At 42.1% G+C, this 27,591-nt stretch overlaps 1 protein-coding gene across 1 annotated transcript; it reads right to left on the bottom strand.

Annotated features, from left to right (window-relative positions):
* Positions 1–1,732: 1,732 nt before the first annotated feature.
* On the bottom strand, positions 1,733–23,589 carry Dnajc21 (DnaJ heat shock protein family (Hsp40) member C21). Its single transcript, XM_052743136.1, has 12 exons — positions 23,409–23,589; positions 17,523–17,616; positions 15,780–15,903; positions 15,248–15,370; positions 14,444–14,748; positions 12,963–13,114; positions 10,225–10,312; positions 7,161–7,319; positions 6,707–6,749; positions 4,844–5,016; positions 2,738–2,813; positions 1,733–2,216 (listed from the first exon to the last, which is right to left on the bottom strand). The coding sequence occupies exons 1-12, from the start codon at positions 23,503–23,505 to the stop codon at positions 2,049–2,051; spliced, it is 1,602 nt and encodes a 533-aa protein (XP_052599096.1). The 5' UTR covers positions 23,506–23,589; the 3' UTR covers positions 1,733–2,048.
* Positions 23,590–27,591: the final 4,002 nt, after the last annotated feature.

The raw sequence follows: 27,591 nt of genomic DNA, 5'->3' as shown, positions 1-27,591 counted from the left end.
CCTTTAACATCTCATGTTGACATGGAATGCATACATTATGTTAGAACGCAAGTTTTCAAACAACATTAAGAGGAGAACTTCAACTGTAGAAAACATATTTGTCTAGAAACAGCTGCAGGATCGAGGCAACATTTGTTTTTATATTATGCTGACTATCTTTTAGAGAATACTTTATAATTCTATTATTGAAACAATTTCTAAGCTAAAAAATGAAACCAGCTTCCTCTGAACTGCTTCTTTCTGAAAAATAAGCATTAAACCCCCAAACAAAAAAACATGACAAATTGTCTCTAACAATCTCAACAAATCTTTTGCTCATCTAAAAGCACAAAATAACTGTCACATTAAGAGACAATGGTCTTTTCAAATTTAACTATCCAAGTATTTTGTTTATATATTTTACCCATTTTCCTAATGGCGCAGTTCTAAGTGTAATCAGAATGATGAAGATCACCAATGCATTTTCCTCTAAAATGCTATTAGAAAAGTCCTTGTCATTGAGGACTCTAGGTATTTTTTTTTTTGTCTTTTTTTCTTTTTTAGAGCTGAGGACCGAACCCAGGGTCACCACTGAGCTAAATCCTCAACCCCGAGGCTCCTAGGTATTTTATGAACGAAGTGACACTCATTTGAGAACTTAAGGGTAAAACAGACACACTTCCATTGACTAGAAAGCACACATTTCAAGCTAATGAGCTTAAAGTTCCTCTCAACAGCAACTGTAAGAACTGCCTATTTCATCTAACCTTGTACTTCTCTAGACACAGATCGCACACAGCTATAATGATTCTCTGTATTGCTACAGAATAAGTATTTCTTTAATCATCACCCCTCTCTAAAACTATTTCATTAGGAAAATTGTTTGGCTAGATGTGATGGCACTTCATGTTAGCACGTGGGAGGCCGAGGAATATGGATCTGTGAGCTGGAGGCTACTCGCATCTATATCAGCGCGTTCTGGGCCAGTCAAAGCTACACAGTGAGATCATGTCTCCAAAGACAGACAGACAGACAGACAGACAGACAGACACACACACACACACACACACACACACACACACAGAAATCTATATATATTTCAACTAAGCAGGGTAGCATAAGCTTCAACTTCTAGCACTTGCAAGACTGAAGCAGTGGGATTCTGAGTTCAGGACTAATCAGAGCTACATAGCAAGAACCTACATGTTTTTGTTGTTGGGTTTTGTTGTTGTTTTTAAAGGACTAAGAGAACAAAAACAACCCTAACTTTTGAAAACAGTGTGTGTGGGTGGCGGATGGGGGTGGGCCCATGAAGACTCATTAACCCTGCTGTTGCACTGTACTTCACAGCTGTCACCGTGTAAGGGGCTGCAGGTAAACTAAATAGCCTGCACCCTCACAATTCAAAGAAGACAACAGATACCTTATTGATTATTATCAGTATATCAAACTAAGTCCGCACAGCTACATCAGAGACACTGTTCTTTAAGCGGGCCATGTGTGTCCAGTTAGCTCTATCCTGTCACTGTCCCTAGGGGAAAAATAACATGGGGATCTACCACTGATTATTTAAAAGTAAATTTATAATGAGAACTGGAGTCATGGTATCAAGTGTGAAAAGAAATCTCACAGATTTTTTTTTTTTAAAAGAGTTCTGAGATTTCGAGAAATCAGGGAGCATGACAAAAATAAAACAATAGTAAGGAAATGAAAACCATTTCAGAATTAAACACTGAAGCCGAAGGGGCACATGTATGTGTCAAAATAATTTAATTTTCCCTGTACATTTCTCTTCACATGAGAAATCAAGATACACATTTATAATATTTACCTGTCATGAAACATTCAAGTGAATTCAGATGGCAAAAGTAGAATTCAATCACTAGTGAAATGTTTAAAAATATATATATATTAAACAAAAATGTCTTTTTAAGATAAAAATAATCTTCCACAATGCAGTAAATTGCAGATCACTGAAATTTTAACTCTAGATTATTTCAGTTCAGTTTTTGGTTTCAAAATCTAGAGACAGTTAAAAGGAAGAGAGAAAGAAAGAACTGGCAGAATTCCTATCTGGTTTTACGCTTCTCTTTCTTGTTTCGACCACTTGTTACACTGTTTAAAGATGTTGCTGCTGAAGCTGCTCTTGCATGACCCGTAGCCTTTAGATGATCAAACAGTTTATTCCGGGATGGAAACTCACTATGGCAGGTTGCACAGCTGATGAGGACGTCACTCTGAGAAGAAGGTAAACACAGGTTAGAGCAAGTGGTAGGCTGATAAAGTGTTGTATGTTTTAATGACAAGGTTAAACATCGGAGAAATGCAAAATAAGGATGTTTAACAAAACTGACAGCTACCAACAAAAGCGGATGTTCTCAGAAGGCAAATCAACAAGCACTATCAGTTGTAGAGGCCCTGAGAATCCAATGGCTTTCACTCTGTGGACTACAAGTCTGTGCTTTACAACTTAACAGGCATAACTCTTATGACCAAGGTCTTGGCTTAGTCATGGAAAATGAAATAGCAACTCTGCCAGTTCCTAGTATTTCCAATGTGCTTCTTTTTAGAGTAAAAAGGCATGATAGCAGAATATACAGAATATATATTTTATATAGGTTATACTTAAAACTATGTAGAGAGACAGAATTACACACAAATTCTAGTTCATCCTTGAAAAGCTCATTCAATATACACTACCATCTTTCAGACACAAACAAGGTTCACTACAGAGAGGTAAAGGTGAAGATTGACCTACCACTGTTGGTGGTTCAGCTGGTACTTTGACAGATTTTTTCCCATCTTTGGTTTTCTTTCCTTTGGATTTAGGAACACTGGGAAAAAAATTATTTGGTATAATATAAAAGTAAGAATCCTTTCTAGTTGTCATCTACTTCCAAAAATACTCAAAAGATAAAATGTATGAGTCAAACTCGTTTATTCATTTTAATGTCTAATTTAGTTAATTTTCACATGTCAACAAAGAATTTTAAAAAACTTCAGAGATAAAAATAAAATTTGGCACAAAACTAAAAAATTTACTTGAAATAAAAGTTAAAGAATACCCCTAAAACATTCTTGAGTATTCACATACTTTTTTTATTAAAAAGAAAAACATGTCACACTCCCTGGAAAACCAGTGCTATACTGAGGCTATCCCAGAGCTCATTATGTGGGCCAGGCTGGCCTCAAATTAGTGGCAGTCCTTCCACCTCAAGCTCCTGAAGGCTACCAGGCGGTGGTGGCGCACGCCTTTAATCCCAGCACTCGGGAGGCAGAGGCAGGAGGATCTCTGTGAGCTCGAGGCCAGCCTGGTCTACAAAGTGAGTTCCAGGAAAGGCGCAAAACTACACAGAGAAACCCTGTCTCGAAAAACAAAACCAACAAACAAGCTCCTGAAGGCTAGGATTACTAGTGTTAGCTGCCATGCCCAACTAACAATTTCCTGAACCTGAGCTAGTCGGTGTCAAACATTTCAAGAGTTCCACAGTGAAATGAGAATAAAAACATCATAATGTATTTTCACAAAATTAATTCATTAGATAGCAAAAAATTAACTTTTATTAAAAATAGCATCTGGGGTGACTACAAGAAAAGTAAAAAGTGTGAAAATGTCATAAAAGAAACCCATTATTTTATATGCTAACAAAGAAATTAATAGTAAAAAGTAATGTCCTTCTGCTAATCTAGTGTGTTCTCCCAGTACTCTTTAAACCAAAAATCAGAACACTAGCCAGGACGGGTTCCTCTTACTCTGCTTGAACCCAGAACATTCCTCTATCAGTCTCCTTCCTCTGTGAGCTCTAATGTGCTCTCTGCCATGTTATATGTGCTACGATTACAGGCAGACATGATGTGCTTCATTAAAAAAAAAAAAAGGTATGTGGGTGGCTGAGGCATGAGGATTCCAAGTTTGGCACCAGCTTGAGCTGTATTGACAAGAACTCAGAGAATCCAAGTGATTTCTTAACTGCTAAGGAACTGGCAGAAGAGAAGCACTTCTCACCACAGGAGAAGCAATGACGGGCTAAACCAAAGCCACTGCTGAGAAATCAGCTTGAGGGTTAGGTGGGGTGATGATGTCTCAGCCCTGCCATTCTTCAGCAGTTAAGAAAGAAATCAGCTGAAATCTCTGAGTCCTTTTCTCACATCAGTAAAATAAGAAAACTGGACTATAATCAGTGGTTGCCCAAATCCAAGAATTCTTTATCATTCTCAAATGAATATTCATGTAGAAATCACATGGAAAGTAAAAAACACTTAGTAGACATAGGAAGAGTTCAGGGGCCTATTGCTCCACCTCTGACCCAGTCCTCAAGTCCACTGAGTAGCCCACAGGATCATTATGGAATAGGCCCATGGAACTAGACCCTTCCTCTGGCACACCAGGGCTTCTTTGAGCAGGAAGTCACCACGATGATGAGCTACGGTCTGACATCCTGAGGCTAGACATGGCATGATTTAGTTAGTGCCAATCTAATGAAGTGGGATAGGGAAACAAACTCAGAAGTAGCCCTATTCCCACAGGACTGACAAGGGCAAAGTAAGAATTTCCAAAACTGAACCACAGTGATGCTGTTGCTACCACAGTAAAATTATTGTTACTACAGCAGCATGAGTGTTACCACAGTGATACTGTTACCATAGTGATAGTTAAGACAGAAATATTACTACTACAGAGGTACTGATGTTAGTTACCACAGTGATACCTAAGAGATATATGTTTGTGTCTGTGTGAATGTGTACACATACCTGCAGCTTACATGTAACTTAGGCAGAGGGAGGAGGTTCTGTTTAACCTACCCTTGATGAGCTTACCATTAATTACTCAGGAGTCAGGAAATAACAGACAACTTTGCCTTACCTTTTAGCTTCACTCTTTGGATCCTCACAGACTTCTGTGGTCTCTGTGATACAGACATTTTCTTGGGGCCTATTTTCTAATTCTTTGGCATTGTCTTCATTTAAGTTAGTATCTTCTAAATCAACCTTTACTCCTTCTTCAGTTCCATTTTCATTGAAATTGTTATCATAATTCTAGAGAATATATATGCCATTATTAAACCAATCAATCTAATAGTAATGGCTTCACATGCATACATCTACACATGTGGAGGCCAGAAGCAGATGTCAAGTGTCTTCCACTATTGCCCTGTATCTTTCTGTGACAGGGTTTCTCTCTGAACCTGATGCTCACTGATGGCCTAGGCTGGCTTACCAGCTGGCTCCAGGGAACTACTTGTCTCTGCCCTCCCAGTATAAATTACAGATAAACACAACCAAGCTTGTCTCTTTTTTATTTTTTAATTAATGTGGGTGTTGGGGACACAAACCCAGGTCTTCATACTGTGCAGTACTCTACCAACTAAAGTATCTCCAGAGCCCCTATATAAAAATGGGCTGTGTTATGTCTCCAAAACTTCTAATAATGTAATGATGCCCCACACTCATAGAAGTAGAGCTCCAGAAATACAAAAGAAGCAGTGAAGATGCCCTGAGGCCAGACACAGTAGGATTTGTCTATAATCCCAGTACTTAGATGGGCAAAGCCAAGGGACAATGATTTAAGGCCAGTTTAGACTACATAGTTCAAGGCCAGCTTGTGATAAAGAAAATGCTGCATCATAAAAATTTACAAATTGCTAGATGCTCATTATACATATTAGAGAAACTATAAGTGACTAGGTGAATATGAGAATAAATTTAATCTAAATTTCTAGTGATACCATTCAATAATGTAAAAAAAAAGAACATTAACAAAAATGAAAGGGGAAAAATTACATATACAGCCCAGTTACAATTTGATTCAATAGTAAGTAATCTATATAGAATTCAAGATGATATTTATACTCTATATTTCTTAATTACTATAAGAAACATTACTTTTACAGTCAGGATAACAAGCAATAAGAAGACTCATCACTGAAGGTTTCTGGTAAACAGTCCTTTACTAAGGGCAACTCTGCTTTCTTCTGAGTGACAACTCACCAAGTCTGAAGACTCACACTCACGTGTACTCTCCCTCACCACAAAAGTTTTCCTTCTGAACTAACTGAAATAAGTGGCAGGTAGATGAGTCTTTGCCTCATTTCTCTCAGAAAGGTCCACATTTCAATCTAACATTTGGGTCTTTGATCTATTTGAATGAGACTATTACACAGCAAAATTATTCTTTAAAATCAAAGATTAAAACCTTCCATGATAGATTAAATTTGCATATACAATAACCAAAACCCAGATTTTCCTATGTCCATATTTTAAGTGTTATCTTGCACCACCACGAGGACCTGAGTTTGCACCCCAGCACCCAGAGAACAAGATGGATATTGTCTCATATGCACTTGTAATCCCAGCACTGTAGAGACGGCAATGAGGACCCTAAGGACTCGCTGGCTTCCAACCTAGTTGAAAAACACAGCTTCAGGTTCAGTGAGAGACTCTGCCTCAAAGGAACGAGGCAGAAAGTGATAGGAGGAGATACCCAACAACTGCCTCTGGCACCTAAATGTGTTGAGGAAAGGCACATACATCCCTATGCACACATGGACACACATCACAGACACACAGACAATAAAATAATTTTACAACCAACGTAAGATAATAGTGAAGCTCTTAATAGAGAGTATATTGAACAAGAAAGTACACTTCAAATCTACAATGGGTATTATTTTATTTATAATGTATTTATTGTAGGAGTTAAGATATATAATAAAACCTTTCAACATACCTGAGCTGATTTCTGTTTCTTTTTCTTCTGTTTTTTAGAAAGCCTAAGAGCAAATAAAAATCAAAATGTAAAGTATCTGACTTTGTGACGATTTACTAAGTAAAAATAAAAAAACACTGAAACAGAATGGTAAAGAATTACTAAAAACGTGTAATATCATAAAGCATTAAAATGACAGGAAAATGCTCACATCATTATTTGTCCAGAAAACACAGGACAAACAGAGTAATTAGCATGCCAACTGCATAAGAAGGAAAATGCTTTCACTACAGTCATTACATAGTCTATAAAAATATCAGACAGAAGGTCTCCACCCATTTTTAACACTCCAACGTTCCTGTTAACTGGAGGAGATACAGACAATAGTAGGTAACAACTTCCTTGGAAGAAAACACACTTTAATACCATCTTTAATGTGACAAAAGTATCAGTGGAATTTAATACTGTGAATTACTTTTGCTTTGGTAAATCTTCCATTTCTTCCTCAGAATTGACATTCAACAAATTGTCATCCATTTGAGCTCCTGAAAAATGTTCTTCCTCTTCCTCCAACTGCTGCTTTAACAATGCGACCATTTCTCGATGCTTCTTTGACTTCTCATGATTCTTCATGCTGAAAGGACAATCTGACGTGAGTGGCTGGAACAGTACAGTAATCACACTGCAGGAAGACTGCAACCCCTGGACCTGCCAGCTGCATGACTGTATACAGAGTAATAGAAGTCTCTGGGCATTGCCAGGAATCACCAACCCGGCTAGACCATGAAGCAACTGTTTCTTCCCAATTCCTCTCATTAGTTCCTTTTTACTTACATGTATTTTCTTGCCAAATCCTCTACTTTTTATTTTGATTTTTTTTAATTCTCAAAACTGAAGTCTTTGCCAGGCTATGTCCCTGGCCATTCTCCAGGCTTCTAGAAACCTCTGGAACCTAGAAGACACCCTAACTGCAGGAAGAGGATGGGGTCTAGAGAAGAGGTGGTGTCGAGCCTTGAAGAACAAGTTCAGCTCCTTTGCTTTTTCAACAGCATATTCTCACCTCTTTCTTACTACTTAAATGTGGGTTCAGGCAGGTATCCCAAATATCCACACACCAGGGCTAACATTAAACTGTCAAGGTGGAAACAAGTCTCAGGATACAGCTCATGGCACAGTGGCTGACCAAATGCAGAGAGCCCTTGGGTTTGATCTTCAGTACCACAGAAACAGTAATAAAACCCAAAGCAGCAAACTGTGTCACTAATTCATGTTCTGTTTAGATTTTTTGATTCCTTGTTTTAGTTGTTACTGTTCCTTCCCACTAAAATTCTCCTTAGACCAAAATCCCCTGGAGAAATCAAGGTCTCTGGAGTTAGAAAATAAATACTCAAAATGGTAACCACGTTACCAGGTGTGGTGGCACACACCTTTAATCCCAGCAATCGGGAGGCAGAGGCAGGTGGATCTCTGTGCGTTTGAGGCCAGCCTGGTCTACAGAGCAAGTTCCAGGACAACCAGGGCTGTTATACAGAGAAACCTTGTCTCGAAAACAAAACAAAACAAACAAAAACCGTATATATAAAATTCTACAACAGAGAAATAAATAGGGAAAGAGGAGGGTACTGTTTAACAGAGAGTCCCAGAAACTGACTGGTAAATGCAAGAGGAGCAGAAAAGCATCATTCAGCCTCCAATATAAAGACTGACACAGGTGTGTTTCCCTTTTCCAAAATGCCTGCTACCACAGTGGCTTAGATGTCAAATTTTGGACTATTTATTCAAATGCAATAAGGTATTTTGGAGCTGGTATCCAATCCTCAGCACAAAATGCATTCATGTTTCACATATGCCTCAGAAGGTCACTTTATGCAATATTTTAAATACACTGTACGTTGACTAATTCTCACAGTAGGTCAGGTTCTAAGTTTTCCAACATGGGGTATCATGTGTACACTCAAAATTTTCAGGACTATGGAACATTTAAGATTTTATAGAATGATCATTAAATAAATGTTTAATGCTTTCGAGGAAAATTCATTGCAAAAGAAATTCTAATGCTATAGCACAAAAATTGGGTAATACTTAGGTTGAGTGATCGATGCTCAGCATCACTAAGACATGGGACCCACAGAAAACACAACACAGCTATGCAGTAGCCCGTATGTGGATGCATAACTGACCTTAAATCATAAATAAAGGGACAAACCCAGAAAGAGATACACTTTTTAAAAAGTTGTTTAAAGGACTAGTATACTGTCCAGATTAAAAAAGGCTAAATAAACAAACTCATCATAAGGTCCCAGAATGGATTCTGTACTAAAGTGTGAAAATATACAAATAAAGAATACATTGACGAAACTACAATATGAACAATAAATTAGATAAGAGTACCATATCAATGTTATAATCTCTTAAAGTGACAACATATGTTGTGGGAGAATTGTTCACATGGCCATTCTACTGTGTCAATAAAGTCATCTTGAATCAGCAGTTGGCTGACCTGGATCAGTCATAGAGTTACTGGACGACTGAGGAGGTCTGCTAGAGAGGGACAGAACGAGAGAAAAGGGATTGGAGGTGGGGGGATCTGCAGTGCTGGTGGATCAGGAGAAACATGAAGAGGGCCAGCCAATTGACTCTCAGCTGGTCCCTAGATTGATCAGGTCTTTATCCCAATTTCTGACTCCCAGAATTATTATACTACAATAATTTAGGAAATCATTTCAAACTATCTTGTTACTGAAGAACTGTATATAGAGATATTTAGATGCAAAGAAGCATTATATACATAATTTTCAAATTATTCAGGAAAAAAGCTATGTATATGCTTGTGCATGTTTACATGGCTACGTACATGCAAATAAACAGTGTGTAAGCAATGAGCTAAGGAGTGTACCATATGCTACTCCTGTAACTTTTCCTTAGGTATATTTCCAAAATAAAATTTTATATCTCTCTGACTGTAGCTTTTTGTCTTGTTTCTATCTCTGCTGCTTCTCTGACTCCTGGGCACCCTCCCAAGGGTTATCTAGTGCCTCTCTATGAGGCCCAGACCCCACTCTCTTCTGAATACACATGTTCTGCTTCATCCCCTGCTAATTCAGTTCTCGGTCGTCTCCCATGCTCTTCCTCCCTCTACAATGTCTCCACACGATGACGCACTTGCACCTCAGCAAACATACTCCTTGCAGGACAACTCTAAACTGCCGAGGCTGACAGCAACAAGCTGCTGGGAATGTGACTGTGGGAGGAAGTCGCACACCAGTGCAGAGACGACTAGATTTGGTCTCATTTCCTCACCTGTGCCAACCATGATTTGTCATAGCTGACTTTCTGGAAATAGCACAAAGGAATATTGGCTATGTTAATGGGTACAGCAGGCTTAACTGCACAAATGCCTCTTCTCTTATTGTACCAAACAAGAACCCCAGAGGATGAGATACTGGTGACCAAAATGCGCCAACCATATTCCCCTGAGCACTTACTAAGTGTTATACCATGCCTCAAAACAAAAGGCGAGTTCAAAGATGGACACTTACGCCTTTTCTGTCTTGAAGGATTTGTCACAAGCTGGGCAGTAAAGGTCATCATAAAGCTCAGGCTCCTCAGCCTCATCGCTGTCTTTACCTGTGGAATAACAGACTATGATAAGAATGGTAAGAACCTAAAATGTTAACAAAGTATGCATCCTTAGTGAGGGACTCAAGAGCCACCACACCTCTTAGAAATAAAAATTGGTGTTTCTTTACAGGAAAATGCTGGGGGGTCTGAGGTGTCCCTTTCGAGCATTGCTGTGTTTATTAAAGGAAGAGTTCAAATTAATCAGCTCATCCTTCAGGTTCTTTTCCTGAATTCGTTCAGAAGACTCAGAAAATCCTTAAAGCCCTAACCGTGAGTCATGGCAAAAACATGAAGTAACACTGCAATGCCTTTCCCATGAGGCTCTTTTTATCTTCAGAAAGATTTGCTACAAACATACTTGTGAGCTAACATGCTTAAGCTTAGTTTATAGAACTCTCTCATTACCAACAAAGTCATAAACAGCTTATTACATGTAAAGTTTACCACTGTTCATACAGACCTTTTTCATAATCTGAGGCTTATTACAACAAAATGACTCCTATCAATACAGTATGTAAGACCTAAATGATTAAGACTTTAAATGAAATTCTCTACATATTTCTTATTATCTACTTTTAAAGAAATAAGTAAAATGACTGCTATTTGGGATTTGTTTTTATATCAATAAGGATCCCAAAGTGTCTCATAGTCCACATTGTGGTTCTCTGCAGATAGCACTATGATTCTGAAAGACATTCTGACTGAAATCAATTAACAGCCAAAACACATCCTATGTGTTGTCCTATGGTCAATGCTAACTTCAGCAGATCCCTAACCGAGGATGCCTGGAACCTTGGACAGTACAGAACCAGATAAATTAATGCCCTTCCATTTCAACTCCATACTTTTACAACGCATATAAAGCTACAGCTCTATAGTTTCGCAAAACAGGCATGGCTTTCCTTCAGTTTCCTGGACACCATATGGCAACGACAGCATATGATCTTTCTCCTTTCTTTTTACCTCCAGAACTTTCATCTTCTATTTAAAGAAAGCACTCAATGGCTTCTCTTTGGCATATTCCATGTCAGCATCCATAGTTTCATGTTTTGGGATCATTACAGTAAGGTTATTTGACCACAAGTACTACGAAACCTTCACAACTAATCTGCTATCTATTTGGCTAGTAAGTGATTAAGAGGTACTCAGTGACTAGGAAGGTATATACTATATAGATACTCTGCACAGAGAGATTGGGACAGTGCAAGATTTCATCACCCACAGACCAAGGCACAATTTAAAATGTAGAGGAGATATTCCTGAATTATTCCATTTACCATTTCAGACCACAGTTGACTGAAAGTCACTCAAAGTGCAAAAGTAAAATGCAGAATAAGGTAGGGCCACTATATGTAATGCAATTTTTTTAATTGCATATGTACTTCCAACATTTCCCATGCATGTAATCATCCTTAATCCAACAAACAGTTAACTAAAATTCTGGCTTTAAAGCAAAAACATCTGGATTTTTAAGTGCTCATATGTTCTCAGGCATATCCCACAACTGCAGACTCCTACTTTTTTTTTTTTTTAACCAGTTAAATGAAGATAATTCTATTAGCACAACCTCCATTGAAGGAATATTTTCTGAAGACCAAGCAAGGTCTTATATGTAAAAGGACTTTATAATAGTAATATAATTACATCATTTCACATTTATAGAGTGCTATGTATTTTTCAAAATACATACAAACTTGACTCATTAATAAACAATTCATATCTTAATCACTTTGAAAAAAAAGATTGTTATTTTATCATCTGAGTTGCTTGCCTGAAAATCTACAGTTTATAAATAAGTAAAATTAGGAAACTATATTCAGATCAGCTTCATAGATGGAAGAGCTGGGAATGAGGAAATCAGGATTACCGGTAGTTCCCAAAATGGCCAAACCTTGCCTTTTAAAATACATACTTGTCTGCCTAATAATATAAGCAGAGAAAAGAAATATTCTAGTACTTCAAAAAGTATCTTCCATAAGTCATAAGTGGGAGGAATAAGACACATAGCAAAGAGATTCCTGCATAGCACCTACTGTCCTAAGAGAGATATTAAAACTTGCTGGGCATGGTGATGCATGTCTTTAATCCTAGCACTCCAGCGGCAGAAACAGGTAGATCCCTGAGTTTGAGGCCAGAGGGTCTACAGACCTAGTTCCAGGATACCAGGTTTACAAAAGGAAACCCTGTCTCAAAAAACAAACAAACAAAAACAAACTCACATACTGCTTAACAAAATGTTCTTCTTTTTTAATAATTTATTTTCATTTTCTGTGCATTGGCGTTTTGTCTGCATGTATGTCTTTGTGAGGGTGTCAGATCTTGGAGTTACAGACAGTTGTTAGCTGCCATATGAGTGCTGGGAATTGAACCTGGAACATCTGAAGAGCAGTAAGTGCTCTTAACTGTTGAACCATCTCTCCAGGCCAACAAATGTTTTTTAATTGCCACAAAGAAACCTCCAATTTCTAGCTCCTTATAGAAGACAACAAAATTGAACCTGAGGCACTGAACCAATGAAGAAGAAGTCAGGTGCTAACCAGGTTTCCACCTGCTCTTCCATTCCCTGGTGTCTGACACCTGGGCCACTGGAGGCATCTAAGTACACACAATTTAACATTTACTTTCCAAAACTACTTCATAGAGCAAGAAAAATTACCATCCAATCCATCTTTGGGCTCCTGTTCCTCCACTTCATTTTCATCCGATCCATCTCCAAACTCCTTTTCGTATCTCGCTTCCATCTCCTGGAGCTCCTTTTCCAAATTGGCCACAGTCATCCAGCTCTGCTCTCTGTACTGCTCTGCCAGTCTAGACACACAGCACAGCCTCATTTCCACTGAAAAGCACAGTTCTGCAGGGCTCTAAAACTCCCCCACGGTGCCAATGAGTGCAAACCTCCCACACATACGCAGCTAGAACGGGGCACAGTCACCAGCACCTGGCTGGTTTTACCTGCTCTAAGTAGTAGGACTTGAAATACAAACCCCAGCAGCTCAGCAAAGGCTTCAGGTCATTTTAAGTGTTGTGTCAAAAAAGTACAAGATAATGTGTGGGTTTGGGTAGAATTTTAGTAAATGATTAATCTGTGTTTAAAAAAAAAATGCTGGGCAGCAGTGGCACACGCCTTTAATCCCAGCACTTGCCCTCAGGGGGCAGAGGCAGGAGGATCTTTGAACTTGAGGCCAGCTTGGTCTGCAACATGAGTTCCAGGACAGACAGGGCTACACAGAGAAACCCTGTTTCGAAAAATCAAAACAAAAAGCTACCAAAACCCAAAAGCCCTAAATACTCTAGGTACAAAATTTTTACAAGAACTCAACAACAAAACATTGCAATCAAGTGGAATGACAATAGTACCAGGAGGCAGCCCTGCATGGCAGCTGACAGCAGACTCTGCATTGGAAGATGGCTCAGCAGCAGGACAAACTCCCCTAAGCCTGGGGATCCGGAGTCCGAATAACAGAAGGGAAGAACTGGCCCAGGCAAGTTGCCCTCTCCACTGAGTGCCCCATCCCACACATACAAAATTATTTTTTTCTTTCCCTTTTTTTTGGTTTTCTAAGACAGGGTTTCTCTGTGTAACAGCCCTGGCTTTCCTGGACATGCTTTGTAGACCATGCTGGCTTTAAGATCCACCTACTTCTACCTCCCTGGGATTAAAGGTGTGCGTCACCACACTCGGCTCAAAATTAATTTTTAGAAGTCAAAAAAAAGTTGTTGTTTTTTTTTAAAGAGCAGGGCTCTGGATTAGAGTTCTTGAGCCCCATTCCCAGCTGGGACTTACCAGCTACATGCCTCATTTCCTCACAAGAATGAGAGAAAGCAGAAAAGCATTTGAAACAGACCCTTATACAGAATAAGGATTCAATTAGCATGAGTTACTTATAAACTTTAGTAGAATCAAAGATCTCAAGTATAAAGGGCTCTGAAGGAAAATATGTAACCAATCCCAGAAGTGTTTACATAGGAAGTAAGGAAACATCACCCAGTGTTATAAGCTGGAGGCGTGAGGATGATTGAACTTAACCTGGAAGCATCATGCTGGCTCCCTTCTCACCTGCTCTACCATGCTGACCACCTTACGGACAGCCCCCCGACCCCACATCACCAGAAAGGATCTAGTCCCACACTGCATACTTGGCTTGCTTCAGCTTCTGCTGCCGCCGCATCTCTTCTGCCTTCCTCGCCTTCTCTGCGTTCTGCTCCTCCACAAGCTTCCGATGGGCCTGCACTCTCTTATCTCGTTTCCGAATGAAGGCTACGAGCTGGCGCACCAGTTCATTTTTCTCCTTCCTTGCTTTGTCTCGAATTTTTTTGTTTTCTTTTTCCATTGCCCGTTTTTCCCAGCGGTTTGAGGCTTGCCGAGTATCATATTCTTCCTTCCAAGCAAAATTCTTTTGTGTGCAGAAACTCTGCCAGTAAGCGTAGAAAGGGTGTACCACCTAGTGACAGAAAATGCATAGAATTATGTTAACTTAAATTTCTTTGAAAAGGCAGTAGATATTAAGGATTAAAACATCTTCTCCCTTTCTTTTCCTGTATCTAAGATGACTTGTTGAGTGCTAACTTTTGCAGTGCTGGGGACTGAAGCCAAGGCCTTTGTGCATGCATGATGAATGCTCTACCACTAAACCACAACTCTAGACCCTCACACATTAACATTATTAATTGCTAGAGAAGACAGTTCTCTTAACAGACTTTCCAGGATAAGATATTCTCCACGGCAGTTTAGAGAAGAAAGGAAACAGTCTCACTGGCCACAGAGCGGCCACACCACAGGGAAAACAGATCCAGAGTGGGCACTGTGAGACAACTGCAAGCCCCGGCCGGCAGGAGAAGTGAGGGAGAAGGCCGGGTTAGGGATAAAAAGGGATTGCTTTTAAAACTAGAAAACCCAGGGAGGGAGGCTAACTGTCAAATGCAGCCTAATTTTTCTTTTACCGTGTCATAGTCACTCTGGGAGTCACCGAAGTTTGGAAAATCCTCAACATCTCCCTCTGACATACATTCGAGTTCTTCTTTTGCTATCAGCTCAAAGACGTCACGATACACTGCATAGAAACCCTACAACAAAATAAAGCAAAGCCAGATACAGTCTAGGCACAGAAAACACGGGACTCGATTTAGAGCCGACGAAGTCCAGGTCCCTGCTTTACTGCCTCAAGTGCCCTGCATCACACGTGCTCACAGCTTCAACACGATCAGATGTGCCCTGCATCCCACGTGCCCACAGCTTCAACACGAACAGATGTGCCCTGCATCCCACGTGCCCACAGCTTCAACACGAACAGATGTGCCCTGCATCACACGTGCCCACAGCTTCAACACGAACAGATGTGCACTGCATCACATGTGCCCACAGCTTCAACACGAACAGATGTGCACTTCATTTTCTATTATAATTTTAAGATCTCTCTTTGCATCTGAGTTTTAGTTAACCACTTGATAAGAAATTACAAGTTCCCCATCTTACCTTTTCATCGTCTCCATAACCAGAGTAACAGGTAACAGTGAAATAATGAAGCAAATCCAAACTGTCATCTTGGTATTCTCCATCAAGCCCTCCTTTAAGTAAGGCCTCTCTATGATTATCATACCTAAAAGAATTAAAAAAAAATGAAAAGAGCTGGACAAAAAAGGACTTATTTTAAATACAATTACATAAAAATTCACGAGGACTCTTTTTCTGAATCAGCCAAAATAACAATATATGTTTCAACACATGCAATCCATAACCACACAATTTAAAGGAACTCTGGAAACTAAGAGACTTGGGAGACTTTCAGAAACTGAAGATTAAAACCATGTTCACAACTTCTAATACTGTATATAGTCCTAGCTCCATCAACTGGGAATTCTAGACTGTCTCTCAGGTAGTGAATCCACAGGAAAGACAACTACTAAATGGGACACTATGGAACATAATCTGGTTCATATACTAAGTTTACATTTATGACCTGGGAATTTACCAACATTTACCTGAAAAATGTATTTATGTTTATATAAACTTCATCTAAGATACACACACACACACACACACACACACACACACACACACACACACACACACACCCCAATTACTCTTCATAAGAAATCTGTAATAGTATTTATTACTATTATCATCCTTGCTTAACACAGCAGGAAATTTGATGCTCAGTAATGTTAAATACTGGTTGTTCATTATCATAAAGTCTGTAAGCATCAAGAGCAGAATTGAAACCCAGGTCCTTTCTACTGCTAGGGCCAGCTTCCTTGCCATGAAATGGAACAAGTTCCAGGGGGCAGGAGCATTACCAGGTGACAGGAGCATCACCAGGCAGGCACTTTGAGTCTTGGAACAAGAAGACAATCTACAATTTAGATAGGAACTAAATGACAGGAAGCGAGGGAGGAATACCAACACTCTAAAAGGAACACTAATTCTTTTGTTTTGGTTTTGGAGGCAGGATCTCCCTATGTAGCCCAGGTGACTCTTGAGGACAGGGACTACAGGCATGTGCAGACATCTGGCTTTCGGAAAAAGCTCCAAAATCCCTGCTCAGAGGAAAGTTGAAGATCTTCTATGTGGTTTAAAAGAATTTCCTTCCTATCCTTTCTCTTTTGAGAGCTAGTGTGTTATACAATGTTTAAAACAGATGCCTTTCACAGCAGCACTTTCTCAACAGCAGGATTTTTCACTGTTATGTCTGAGTTCAAAACCTAACCATTTACAGCAAAGAGCTGAGCTGAAAACTCAGAACTTCAAACATAAAAGTTCTTGTTACAAAATGAAACTATATTATAAGCTCATCTTTGTTGAAAGTATTTATTATATTTGTAGAATAAAATTTATTTCGGTACTCTATAGAAATGTGTTATAATTTTTATATTAAATGAAAAATTGCTGCTAAAGACAAAACTTCCCTCTTGTGTAACAATACAGCTATCTGTCATACACTAAAGGACCCCCTCTCAATGAGAAACCATTTGTGGTATCCGAGTTAAAGCTATGTAACCATCAAACTTACTTCATTATGGATAACAGCAGACACTTGGAATAATCCTCTCTAAAGTTCCTTCCTACCCACAGACTGCACTTTATGTAACCAAGAAGTGGCAGGTGCTTACAACACTCCCAAACCACGCAATGTATTACACTGTTAAGAAACCAACAAGCCCATATTGACAATTCCTGCTAACAAATGAAGGAGAATGAGAATGACAACACAACACTCACCATGCTCTTTCCTGAGGGTCACTCAACACGTCGTATGCAGCTTGAATTAATTTAAACTGCTCGGCTGCCTCTGCGGCATTATCCAGATTTTTATCTGTTAAAATAAGTCACAGAAATTTAGTCATGGAAAAAATATATGCATGGGCCATCAAAATGGCTCAATGGGGAAAGATGCTCGTTCCCAACCCCAAAGACCTGATTCAGTTCAGGAACCAATACGGCAGAGAGAGAGGCTGCACTCTTGCAAGTTGTCCATCCTCTGGCCTACACATGATCTCCATGTACCCTCCATGGCATACTCATGTGTATGCCATGTACCCACATGTACACAGATATGTATGAATCTTTTGTGTGTGTGTGTGTGTGTGTGTGTGTGTGTGTGTGTGTGTGTGTGTGTGTGTGTGTGTTTTCTTTTCTTTTAAATAGGCTGGGCATGGTAGTACACATATTCCATCCCAGCACTTGGGCAGCACATGCAGTTGGTCTCAGAATTCAAGGCCAGCTTAGTCTACATAGCTAGTGCCAGGCCAGTCAAGGCTACAGGAGAGGGGGCGGGGAGAGGGAGAGGGAGAGAGAGACAGAGAGAGAATTTTTATTTAACAGGGGCTGGCAGCATGGCACAAGAGATAAAGATGCTGCCCATCAAGCCTGATGGCCTGCGTTCAATCACTGAAATCTACACGGTAGGAAAGAATCCACTACTACAAGTGTCCTCTGACCTCCACGTGTGTACCTTTTCACACATATACACACACAGAGGCACATGCTAATTATTCTTTTCTTAGTCATGCCTCCTTAACTACAGAACTCAAAAAGCAACTTTGCCTACAAGTGGCAGCCAGCAGTGGTCTCTGACTTCACCCTTGTACAGGCCCCTTCTCCTCATCAGCAGTGCTTGTCTGACCAATACCAGACAGAGGGAAGCCATGGTATGGTGTGAGACTGGACTGGATGGCAGCTTCCATTCTGGGCTCTTGCCCTCTCCTGGAATACTCATGTCACAGTGTGAGGAACTCAGTTTATAGAGAAGTTCAGGGTCAAGAACAGAGGGCAGGAAGGAACAGAGACCTGCCAACAACCATGTCCGTGAGTCTGGAAACAGGTCCTCTCTACAGTGGTGGGACAGCCTTAGTAGAAGCTGTAAGCCGAGTAATGCCCACATTCTAAGCTTCAGAACCTTTAGAGTCTACATAATGAATTGTTGAACATTGTTTTTGTTGTTTAAAACCCTAATGCTTTGGTAATTGTGTTCTGTCATAAGTGAATACTACATTCAGAAATTAAACATTTGAATCTAACATGAAACACACCAAGTTCTTTAAGCTACTGCTCAACACCTGTCTTCTAAGAGCTTTAGAAGACATGACAGAATGTGTTCCCTCCAAATAGCCATGCAGCCTTACTGTTTGTCTAAGTGACTCATGAGGCCATCTTGTCTCCTCTCATGTGTCATCATCCAATCCCAAGTGGCTTTCTACCACATATCTAGCATTGATATTTTCCAAGCATAGCAGTTTGCCATGCCTCTTCCATCCTATGGAACTAAAATTAGTCTTATATTAGCTAAAAATAATTTCTACTTCTATAAGCCTCACTTTCCATGAAAAGTAACACAACATAACACTGATCCTTTCAGAGTGCACCCATTTGAAGACAGGCAGCATTACCAATCATGTGTTTTAACTGAAGGGGTCCCCCCTGAGCTCATAAGTTTAAATACTTGGTCTCAGTTGGTGAAACTGTTTGGAAAGGATTAGGAAGTGTGGCCTTGTTGGAGATGTGTTGCTTGGGGCAAGCTTTGAGGTTTCAAACAACTAATACCATTTTGAGTTCCATGACTAAATTTCCTACTTGGAGATCAAAATGTAAGCTCTCAGCTGCTGCTCCAGCCATCTGCCACTTGCTACCTCAGCTCCACCGTCATGGACCAACCCTCTGAAACCATACACCCAAAAGAAACTCTTCTGTAAAGTTGCCTTGGTCATGGCATCTTATCACAGCAATAGTCAAGACATAACAGTGCAGTTCAAATTAAACAACCTAAAAGTTAAAAAGCTGGCAACTGATTCTTCTTACATAAACAAGAACAGTGCTAGCTAGGGGTGTGTGCATGTGTTCTTTTTTATCAGTACTACTGCACCTGGTTCAACTTCTTCCCATTCTTTCCCTCCCCAAAGAAATTTGCAGAAAGCTAAAGGGGTTTTGTTGTTGTTGTTGTTTTTGTATTTTCGAGACAGGCTTTCTCTGTGTAGTCCTGGCTGCCCTGGAACTCACTCTGTAGACCAGGCTGGCCTCGAACTCACAGATCCACCTGCCTCTGCCTCCTGAGTGATGGGATTAAAGGTGTGCGCCACCACTGCCAGGCAGAACTTTTCTTAAATGTTTTCTATCTGTCACATGGCTGTCATTTTACATAAGATGACTGTTAAACTGAGGTTAACAGCAGGACTCTAACAAACAAGCAATAAGAGAGTCTACATTTTGACAGAAGTATTGCAGTCACCTGAGGTTTACCAGGCATCCATGGTTGCACTATTCTGTGTAGTTTTCTGTTACCTCCTAAACCTTCTTACAGTGCCCTCTGGAAGATGTTGCTGGATTGGCCCTTGCAACACCTTGCTCTGAGAAAGCATCACTTCTCTGCAGGCCTCCACTCCTCTTGCCATGCTCTCCCATGGCACCCCTGTGGTGATGCAGCCCTGTGCCTGGTCACTGCCCTTTACTCACCATTCCTTCAAGATTTACACTTTTTTAACTAACAATCTCTACCACCAATCCTTCCGCATCCCCGTGTTCTCTCTTCTAACCACTCCTTTCAACCATTGAAACGCTGGCATCCTGCTCAGGGAGTCCACTGGGTACTCCTGCCCTCACCTCCAGGCTGCCCCCCCCCCCAAGCACGCGGTCCCATTACAACCAGAGAGAAAAACTGGCATTTATCACCCTGCTGTTTATCAAAGCTTAGGCTAAACTCCTACCCTACAGTGAATAATCAATCCTCCCTGCCTGCCCCACTCAGCTGGTTCTGCTAGCCTCTCTCTTCGGCTCCCTCCAATAGGCACACTGCCACTCTATGGTCTCCACCTAGATGTTACTTCTTCACAGCCAAATTTCCCGGGTGGCTTTTCCCATCTCTCTCACCCACATATACCAAGCTAGCCCAGGTGAGCACATGGACTCATCAACACTTGAATGTGCCCTCGCACAGCCCTTCACTCCTAGGACTCAAACTGCCTGTTTTCGCTCCTGTGTCTCCACAGAGCATTATGTTCAACCAGGGCAGGGACCTCTCCTGCCTTGTTCACCTGGCAAAGAACTCAGAGAACAGTCACGGGGTGAATTTTAGACGGCTACTTCTCTAAATCAAGGCTTAGCTCCCCAAATATCTAACACAGTGCCTTGTACACACAACGAAATCAAACATTTATTGACTAAAAGACTAAGTAGCCCAACAAAGCAAGCATACTGAATCATGTGTCTCCTGAGGAAGAAGACCTATACAAATATTTCCAATCCAAAGGTATTTAGGATGCTATGAATCATGATATTCCGAAGAGACTGCCTTCAATTCCTCACAGGTTTGGCTTCCATGCCCATCAGTATTACTTCTTCCCATTTCTTCCTTCCCTCCTTCAACTGTCCAACGCACCATTAATTTTCCTCTCTATCATCTCTCCACCAGGACCTTTCTCCTCCCCTTGGCCCCAAGGACCCATCCCTGTCCATTGTCTCCAGACCTCTTCAGTCCTCAATTGCCTTCATGGTGCCTTCCTAGACATTATTATAATAAAACTAGCAAGGACTGTATACACTAGCAAAATAATTAATAATAATAGTGCTTAGCCTAATAGCCAAGGCCCAGTATCTACAATCTGATTTCAGTCTATGCTCCAAGAATGCTTTATTAACTATCTTATCTTCAAAATTATATATGTACTTGCCATTAGAATTAATTCTCTGTCCTGCCCTTTCCCATTCTAAAAGTCAAGGAACTCCCAATTTCTTTCTAATTCCTAACTCAGCTTCTAATGATAATTAGCCCTCACTCTATGAAAATGCTTTTCCACCACCTGTACACTTTCTTTGAGTTTATTTACTTTGGCTCTTTCTTTTGACTTCCTGCAATGCTAAAACTTCTGTCCTCTCGATGGGTGTGCGCGCGCGCGCGCGCGCGCGCGCGCGCACGCACGCACACACACACACACCGTCTCATTTATTGTCATCACACCAATACCTATGTTTCCTCTTCCATCTACTATAGACCTTGCCACTCTGCACCTCCAGTCTTTCCTTCACTCTTCTCCCAAACCATTCTGTGGCCTTCCTGTCAGTAGCGCTCTTCCTGAAACAGTACCCCGTCCAAGGGCCTCTCTGTGTCAAGAAGCCTCAGCATCTCTCAACACACAGTGGCAACCCGGTCCCATTACTTGGGTGCTTACCAGTTGCTCAACCCAAATAGCAATTATACTCTTTAGCTCAAGTTTCAAACCCAGGGCAAACGGCTGAGGTGCCTATTTAACATTATAGGCTCAGACCTAGCCTCCAGATTCTCCCAGCATCCCTCACGCCCTACCTGTTACAGGGTATGGCTTGCACACCCCACTCTCTACCCAGTTCAGAGGCTGGGCTGCCCTTCCCTATATAATCCAGACATTTTGGTTACCCGCCCTTTTTTGTACCTTTGGCCTTCGGGCTGCTGCACCTCTCGTCCCCTCCCCCTCTCCCCACGTGGCTCAGGGTCATGTCCACTCTCACCCTCCAGATGTGTGCCCTGACTATGCTCTCCCTTTTATCTGTAACAAACTTTCTTCTCCACCATACCTAGGAGCAGTCATTTCCTTTTCTTTCTTTTTTTTCCATTCACACACTAGCAGTTAGTTTTCATGTGTGTAAGGCATGTTTTCCTAACAAGACTCTGAGGTCCCTGTTTGAGCACTTCAAAAATCTACATATTATACACTTGTGCAAGTGATTTGCATTTTCCGGACACGTATGAGAAAAACTAAGTTTAAACGTATGTTTATATTATATGGTATACTTTTTTTCTCTTTTAAGCTTGTTTAAAGGAAGTATATACTACTTACTACTCAAATAAGGTTTATTTACTAGTACCTAGTAGTCACCTACGTGTGCATAACCACCTTCTGTAGACTCTAGGATGAACACCTTGAAGCCAAAGTGAAACTATTAAAACAAAACAAAACCAGCCACAGCTGGTGGCACGGGACAGTAATCCTAAGTACTCATGAAGGGGAGGCAGGAGAATCACAGATTCAAAGGCTGGCTTGGCCTTTGAATGAGACCCCATCCCAAAATGATTTCTTAAAAACACAGGCTGCTGTAGTTGGCTGGCGGAGCGCTTGCCAGCAGGTGCGCGGAGAGCCTCTTGGGACTCTCAAGAAGACGGGACTCCGACTACTAAGTTCCGTCGTCTGGAAGACGGATCGGACTCCGTAAAAGTCACCAGAAACCCATTTCACAGCAACAAAAACACCATCCCGGGGAAGCAAACTCCTAAGGAACCTCAGGGAGTCCGCCCCGAGCAGTCCACCCAACTAGAAGTCGCCGTGGGAAACTCGTGTCGAGTGCAGGTCCGGGGCTGCGGGAGCCCGGCAAGTCTGAAGCCGGGGCGCGAGCAGGCCTGTTTAAAAAAAAGCCATTCCCCAGCCGTGGGCGGAGGCTCGACCGGCCGGGCGGGCGGGCGAGCGGCGTGAGCGGGGCGGCATGCCCGCCGCAGGAGCCGCTTCTCCTCCGCGGGGTGGGCAGGACCGCGCCGTCCGCACCCCGTGCGGCCCGCCAGGCCCGGCCGGGGTCTCGCGGGCGCGGGGAGGGTGAGGAGGGGGGGCCCGCCCGGCTTCCCGGCCCCGCCGCCGGCCGGTCACCTACCCGGGTGCCACCTGAGGGCCAGCTTCCGATAGGCCTTCTTGAGCTCCTCCTCGCTGGCGTCGCGCCGCACCCCCAGCGCCTCGTAGTGACACTTCATGGCGGGGCTGGACGCGGGGCCGGGAACGGGGCCCGAGCCGGGGCCGGGGCCGGGGCCGGGGCCCGGGACGGGGCCGACGCCCGGGCCCGGGCCGAAGCGGCGGGGGCGGCGCTGGTTGTCCTCTCCTCCGGCGGGAGCCCGGCGCCAGCAGCCGGCCAGCCAGCGAGCCCGGCGGCGGCGGCGGCAGCGGCGCGGGGCGGCGGAGGCGCGCGGCGGCGGACGTCGCGGGCTGCGGCACGCGGGCGCGCGGAGGGGGCGGCGCCGGCGGCTCCGCATGGGCGGGGTCTGGGCTGGGTTCCGGGCCAGCCGCGCGCCGCGGAGGCGGAGCCTCGGCTGGGGGGGGGGGGGGAAGGTGGGCGGGGGAGCCACGACGAGAGGCATTGTGAGCACAGTGGGCTGTTTGGGTGGCACCTCCTAGCCGGCCTGAGTGGAGGGCCCGGGGAGGCTTGGCATGGGGAGTTAGATTATTTCTCAGCGGAGGAAACTTCACAGAGGAGGCAACTCCGGCTTCAAGTAGTCCCGTGCGGAGTTTCAGCCCGAAGTTCTTGGTCGAAACACGAGTGTTTAGTATCTCAGCTTCCACTTACTAGGATCTCTTTTGACTCATCTTGACCAATATGCATGATAAAGGACAGTAAATAAGAGGATTGCTTAAATCAGTTTTTGAAACAATTTAAGAGGCAAGTATCAACATTTTGTTTTGTCTTTTTTTTCTTTTTTCTTTCTTTTTTTTGTTTTTTGTTTTTCAAGACAGGGTTTCTCTGTGTAGCTTTGGAGCCTATCCTGGAACTCACTCTGTAGCCCAGGCTGGCCTCGAATTCAGAGATCCACCTGGCTCTGCCTCCCGAGTGCTGGGATTAAAGGCGTGCGACACCACCGACCCGCCTTGTCTTGTTTTTTCGAGACAGGGTTTCGCTGTGTAGCCTTGGCTGTCCTGGAATTCGCGCTGTAGATCAGACTGGCCTTGACCTCATAGAGCTCTGCCTGCCTCTGCCTCTCGAGTGCTGGGATTAAAGGAGTGTGTCACCACCGCCTGACAGTATCCATGTACTTTAAGGTAGCATACCAAAAGCCAGGCTGAGGGCCGGGTATTAAGAACACACCTTTAATCCCAGCTTCCCCCAGGAGGCAGATGGCAGTTAAGAGTATTTAGTGAGTTCAAGGCGAGCTTGGTTTACATAAAGAGTTAAATTTAGGATCCTGCCTCCCAAATGCTGGGCTTATTGGCCTCTACCACCAGACTAGTTCATTTACATATATATTAAACAGAAAATGTCCACATGACAGCAAGTACTCTTCCTACGAATGAGTCATGGAAATCAGTGTCGTGAAATGCCTTATTTTAAACAACACGCAGCCTTGCTAAAACAAGGCCAAGAGAAAGAGAGACAGAGACAGGGAAAAAGAAAGGAAGGAAGGAAGGAGGGAGGGAAGGAGAGAGGGAAGGAGGGAAGGAAGGAAGGAAGGAAGGAAGGAAGGAAGGAAGGAAGGAAGGAAGGAAGGAAAAGGAATAAAGAAAAATGGATGTTTATAGGGCATTTCCTCTCCTGGGACCTTTCCTTGATTGTGGAAGGGGATAACACATTTTTTCCTCCCTTCATGTGTGCTTTTTTTTTTTTTTAAATTAATTTATTTATTATGTATACAGTGTTCTGCTTGCATATATCCCTTCAGGCCAGAAGAGGGAGCCAGATCTCATTACAGATGGTTGTGAGCCACCATGTGGTTGCTGGGAATTGAACTCAGGACCTCTGGAAGAACAGCCAGTGCTCTTAACCTCTGAGCCATCTCTCCAGCCCCTCATGTGTGCTTTTGTTTGCAAACTCTGGAAGACTAATTTGGCTGGCTGAGGACTGTAGTTCATGCCTGTAAATCACAGCATTTGGGAGGCTGAGGCAGGATTGTCATGAGTTCAAGACCAACCTTTTGTTTAAATAAAAAGATGTCTTCTTCACCCGCCCCCCTCAAACCTGTTCCTCTGCGTGGAAATATTTAATAAAAAGTAAAATATTTATATGCCCTAAGAGAAATCTGAGTACCCTGCATCACTCTTGAATTCTAATTTTCTTTTAGTCTACTACCTTTCCAGGATTAGATTGAGAATAGTCATGGGATGGTACTTAGCCTGCAGATTTGGGGGGTCTGAGTAGCTTTATTAATTACTCTGTACTGTGTGATGAGAGATCTGTGCACCTACTCTAATCAACTGACTGTCAAAACAGTATCCTAATGCCCATAAAAATACATTAATAATTTTGCTTTAAGATGGAATATTTACATATATCAGATAGCTGTGGGTTCCATCTAACAATATATGGCTGCAAAAGATATTCCTTGTGAACATCTTTTGTGCAGGGTTGAAGCAACCAAGCAGATCGGGGATATAGTCCCTTTGTTAATATCCCACCCCCAACACATTCACAAAGCCCAACTCATTTTCTCTATATATTAGATGTCTAAGTCACTACTACTCAGAAGTGAAGACTTACCTATTTTTTCAGTCATTTGTTAAATTGGTAATGAGTAGGGCTGGAAAAGTTCGAGTTTGCAAGAAACCTCAGACCTTTCTTCTTCTCCTGAGAATCAATTAGGAATGGGGAGTATGGGGGGTTGGGGAGAGATACACTTTTCCTCCCTTCAGCCGTGTGTGGTTGTAAACTGCAAGTCACTTGCTGCTTTGAGGAGGGAAGCCATTTATTTTGGCCCATGACAACTGATTGACTGTAAAGTTGGTTCAGTTGGATGTTATTTCGGTCAGTCCTCTTTGGTTGGTTGGTGGTGGCTGACTGCATAGTCCCAATTGATCTTGAACTTGCAGGTCTGTAGTGTCAGCCCCTGAGGAGCTAGGATTACAGACACGAACACTGTATTCTGTCCCAAGAGCACTCTTATTAAACACGTTGATTTTATATAAGCTACCTGTGGGTGAAAGGGATTTGAGGAATAAAAACCTCTACAAGTTAACTGTTCATTTGAAATTATAACTGGAAAAATGAAGAGAAAAAAAAATCACAAGAGGGTAATTGTGAAATGGGAAATTCTACCAAACCTTCACAATTGAATATCTAAAGTATTAATTCACGTCTTTCAAAACTGGCAACTTTTTATATGTAATGTGTTCATAACAAATATTCTCTAATGAACTCTCCCTGAGATGTTAACACCCTAGTCTCATTTTCATTCAAGGCAATACTTAACTGTGGAACCAACCAATTCTCCTTTGTCTCCTGTATTTTACCAGCTATGGCCATGAGAAACTGGCCAGACAAGTACTTCAGGTGAACAAACCTCTGACCTGAATCACATCACTTAATTGACTTCAAATAGTCTTAAACTATTTCAAGAAAAGTGGCACAATTAAAAACACCTCTCAACTGAACCCAGGTCTTCTGAAAACTCAACCGATGCTCTTAACCCCAAACCATCTCTCCAGCCCCTTACACTCAGGTCTTAAGTAACTTTGTGCTGATTTTGTCAACTTGACAAACTAGTCTCTTGGGAGGAGGGAACCACAATTGCAGGAGTACTTCTTTCACATTTGCCTGTGGGCATGTCTGTAGGGGCGGTGCCATCTCTAGACAGGTGGTAGGTTAAAAGCAAAAAAGCTGAGCAAGCCAGTAATCTTGTGTTCCTACTGAGTCTCTGCTTCAGTTCCTGCCTCCAGATTCAGGCCGCAGTCCCTGCCCTAATGTTCCTGTGATGAACCTCAAAGTTAAGATAAATCACTTACTCCCCAAGCTGCTTTTGGTCAGGATGTTTATCACAGCAACAACAGCCAAAGGACAGAAAAAAATAATCAAAAACTAAACTAGGAATTATATCTAGAACAAGTAACTACATAAAATGTCTAGATATAAGTGAAAAACAACCCTACCACAGAAAAACAAAGTTAGTTCAGCATGCCCCCCCCCCCCCCACACACACACACAAAATCCTTTTGCAGTTGGTATTCTAACTGGCAAGCTGCACAAGGATATGAATGTTCTAATGTCTGGCAAAGTACAATTTTTGGACCTTACAAAAATATCAGAAAGCCTTGTTTAAAACTTTGAGCAGTATTAACCATGAGTGTTGTACAGAGGTTTC

This window comes from Peromyscus californicus, unplaced genomic scaffold (assembly GCF_007827085.1).
Source record: "Peromyscus californicus insignis strain IS unplaced genomic scaffold, ASM782708v3 Scaffold_18__1_contigs__length_77618521, whole genome shotgun sequence".
In the NCBI taxonomy this organism is placed as follows: Eukaryota; Metazoa; Chordata; class Mammalia; order Rodentia; family Cricetidae; genus Peromyscus; species Peromyscus californicus.
The sequence above is the reverse complement of the archived record's forward strand: the minus strand, read 5'-3'. Positions and strand labels throughout refer to the sequence as shown.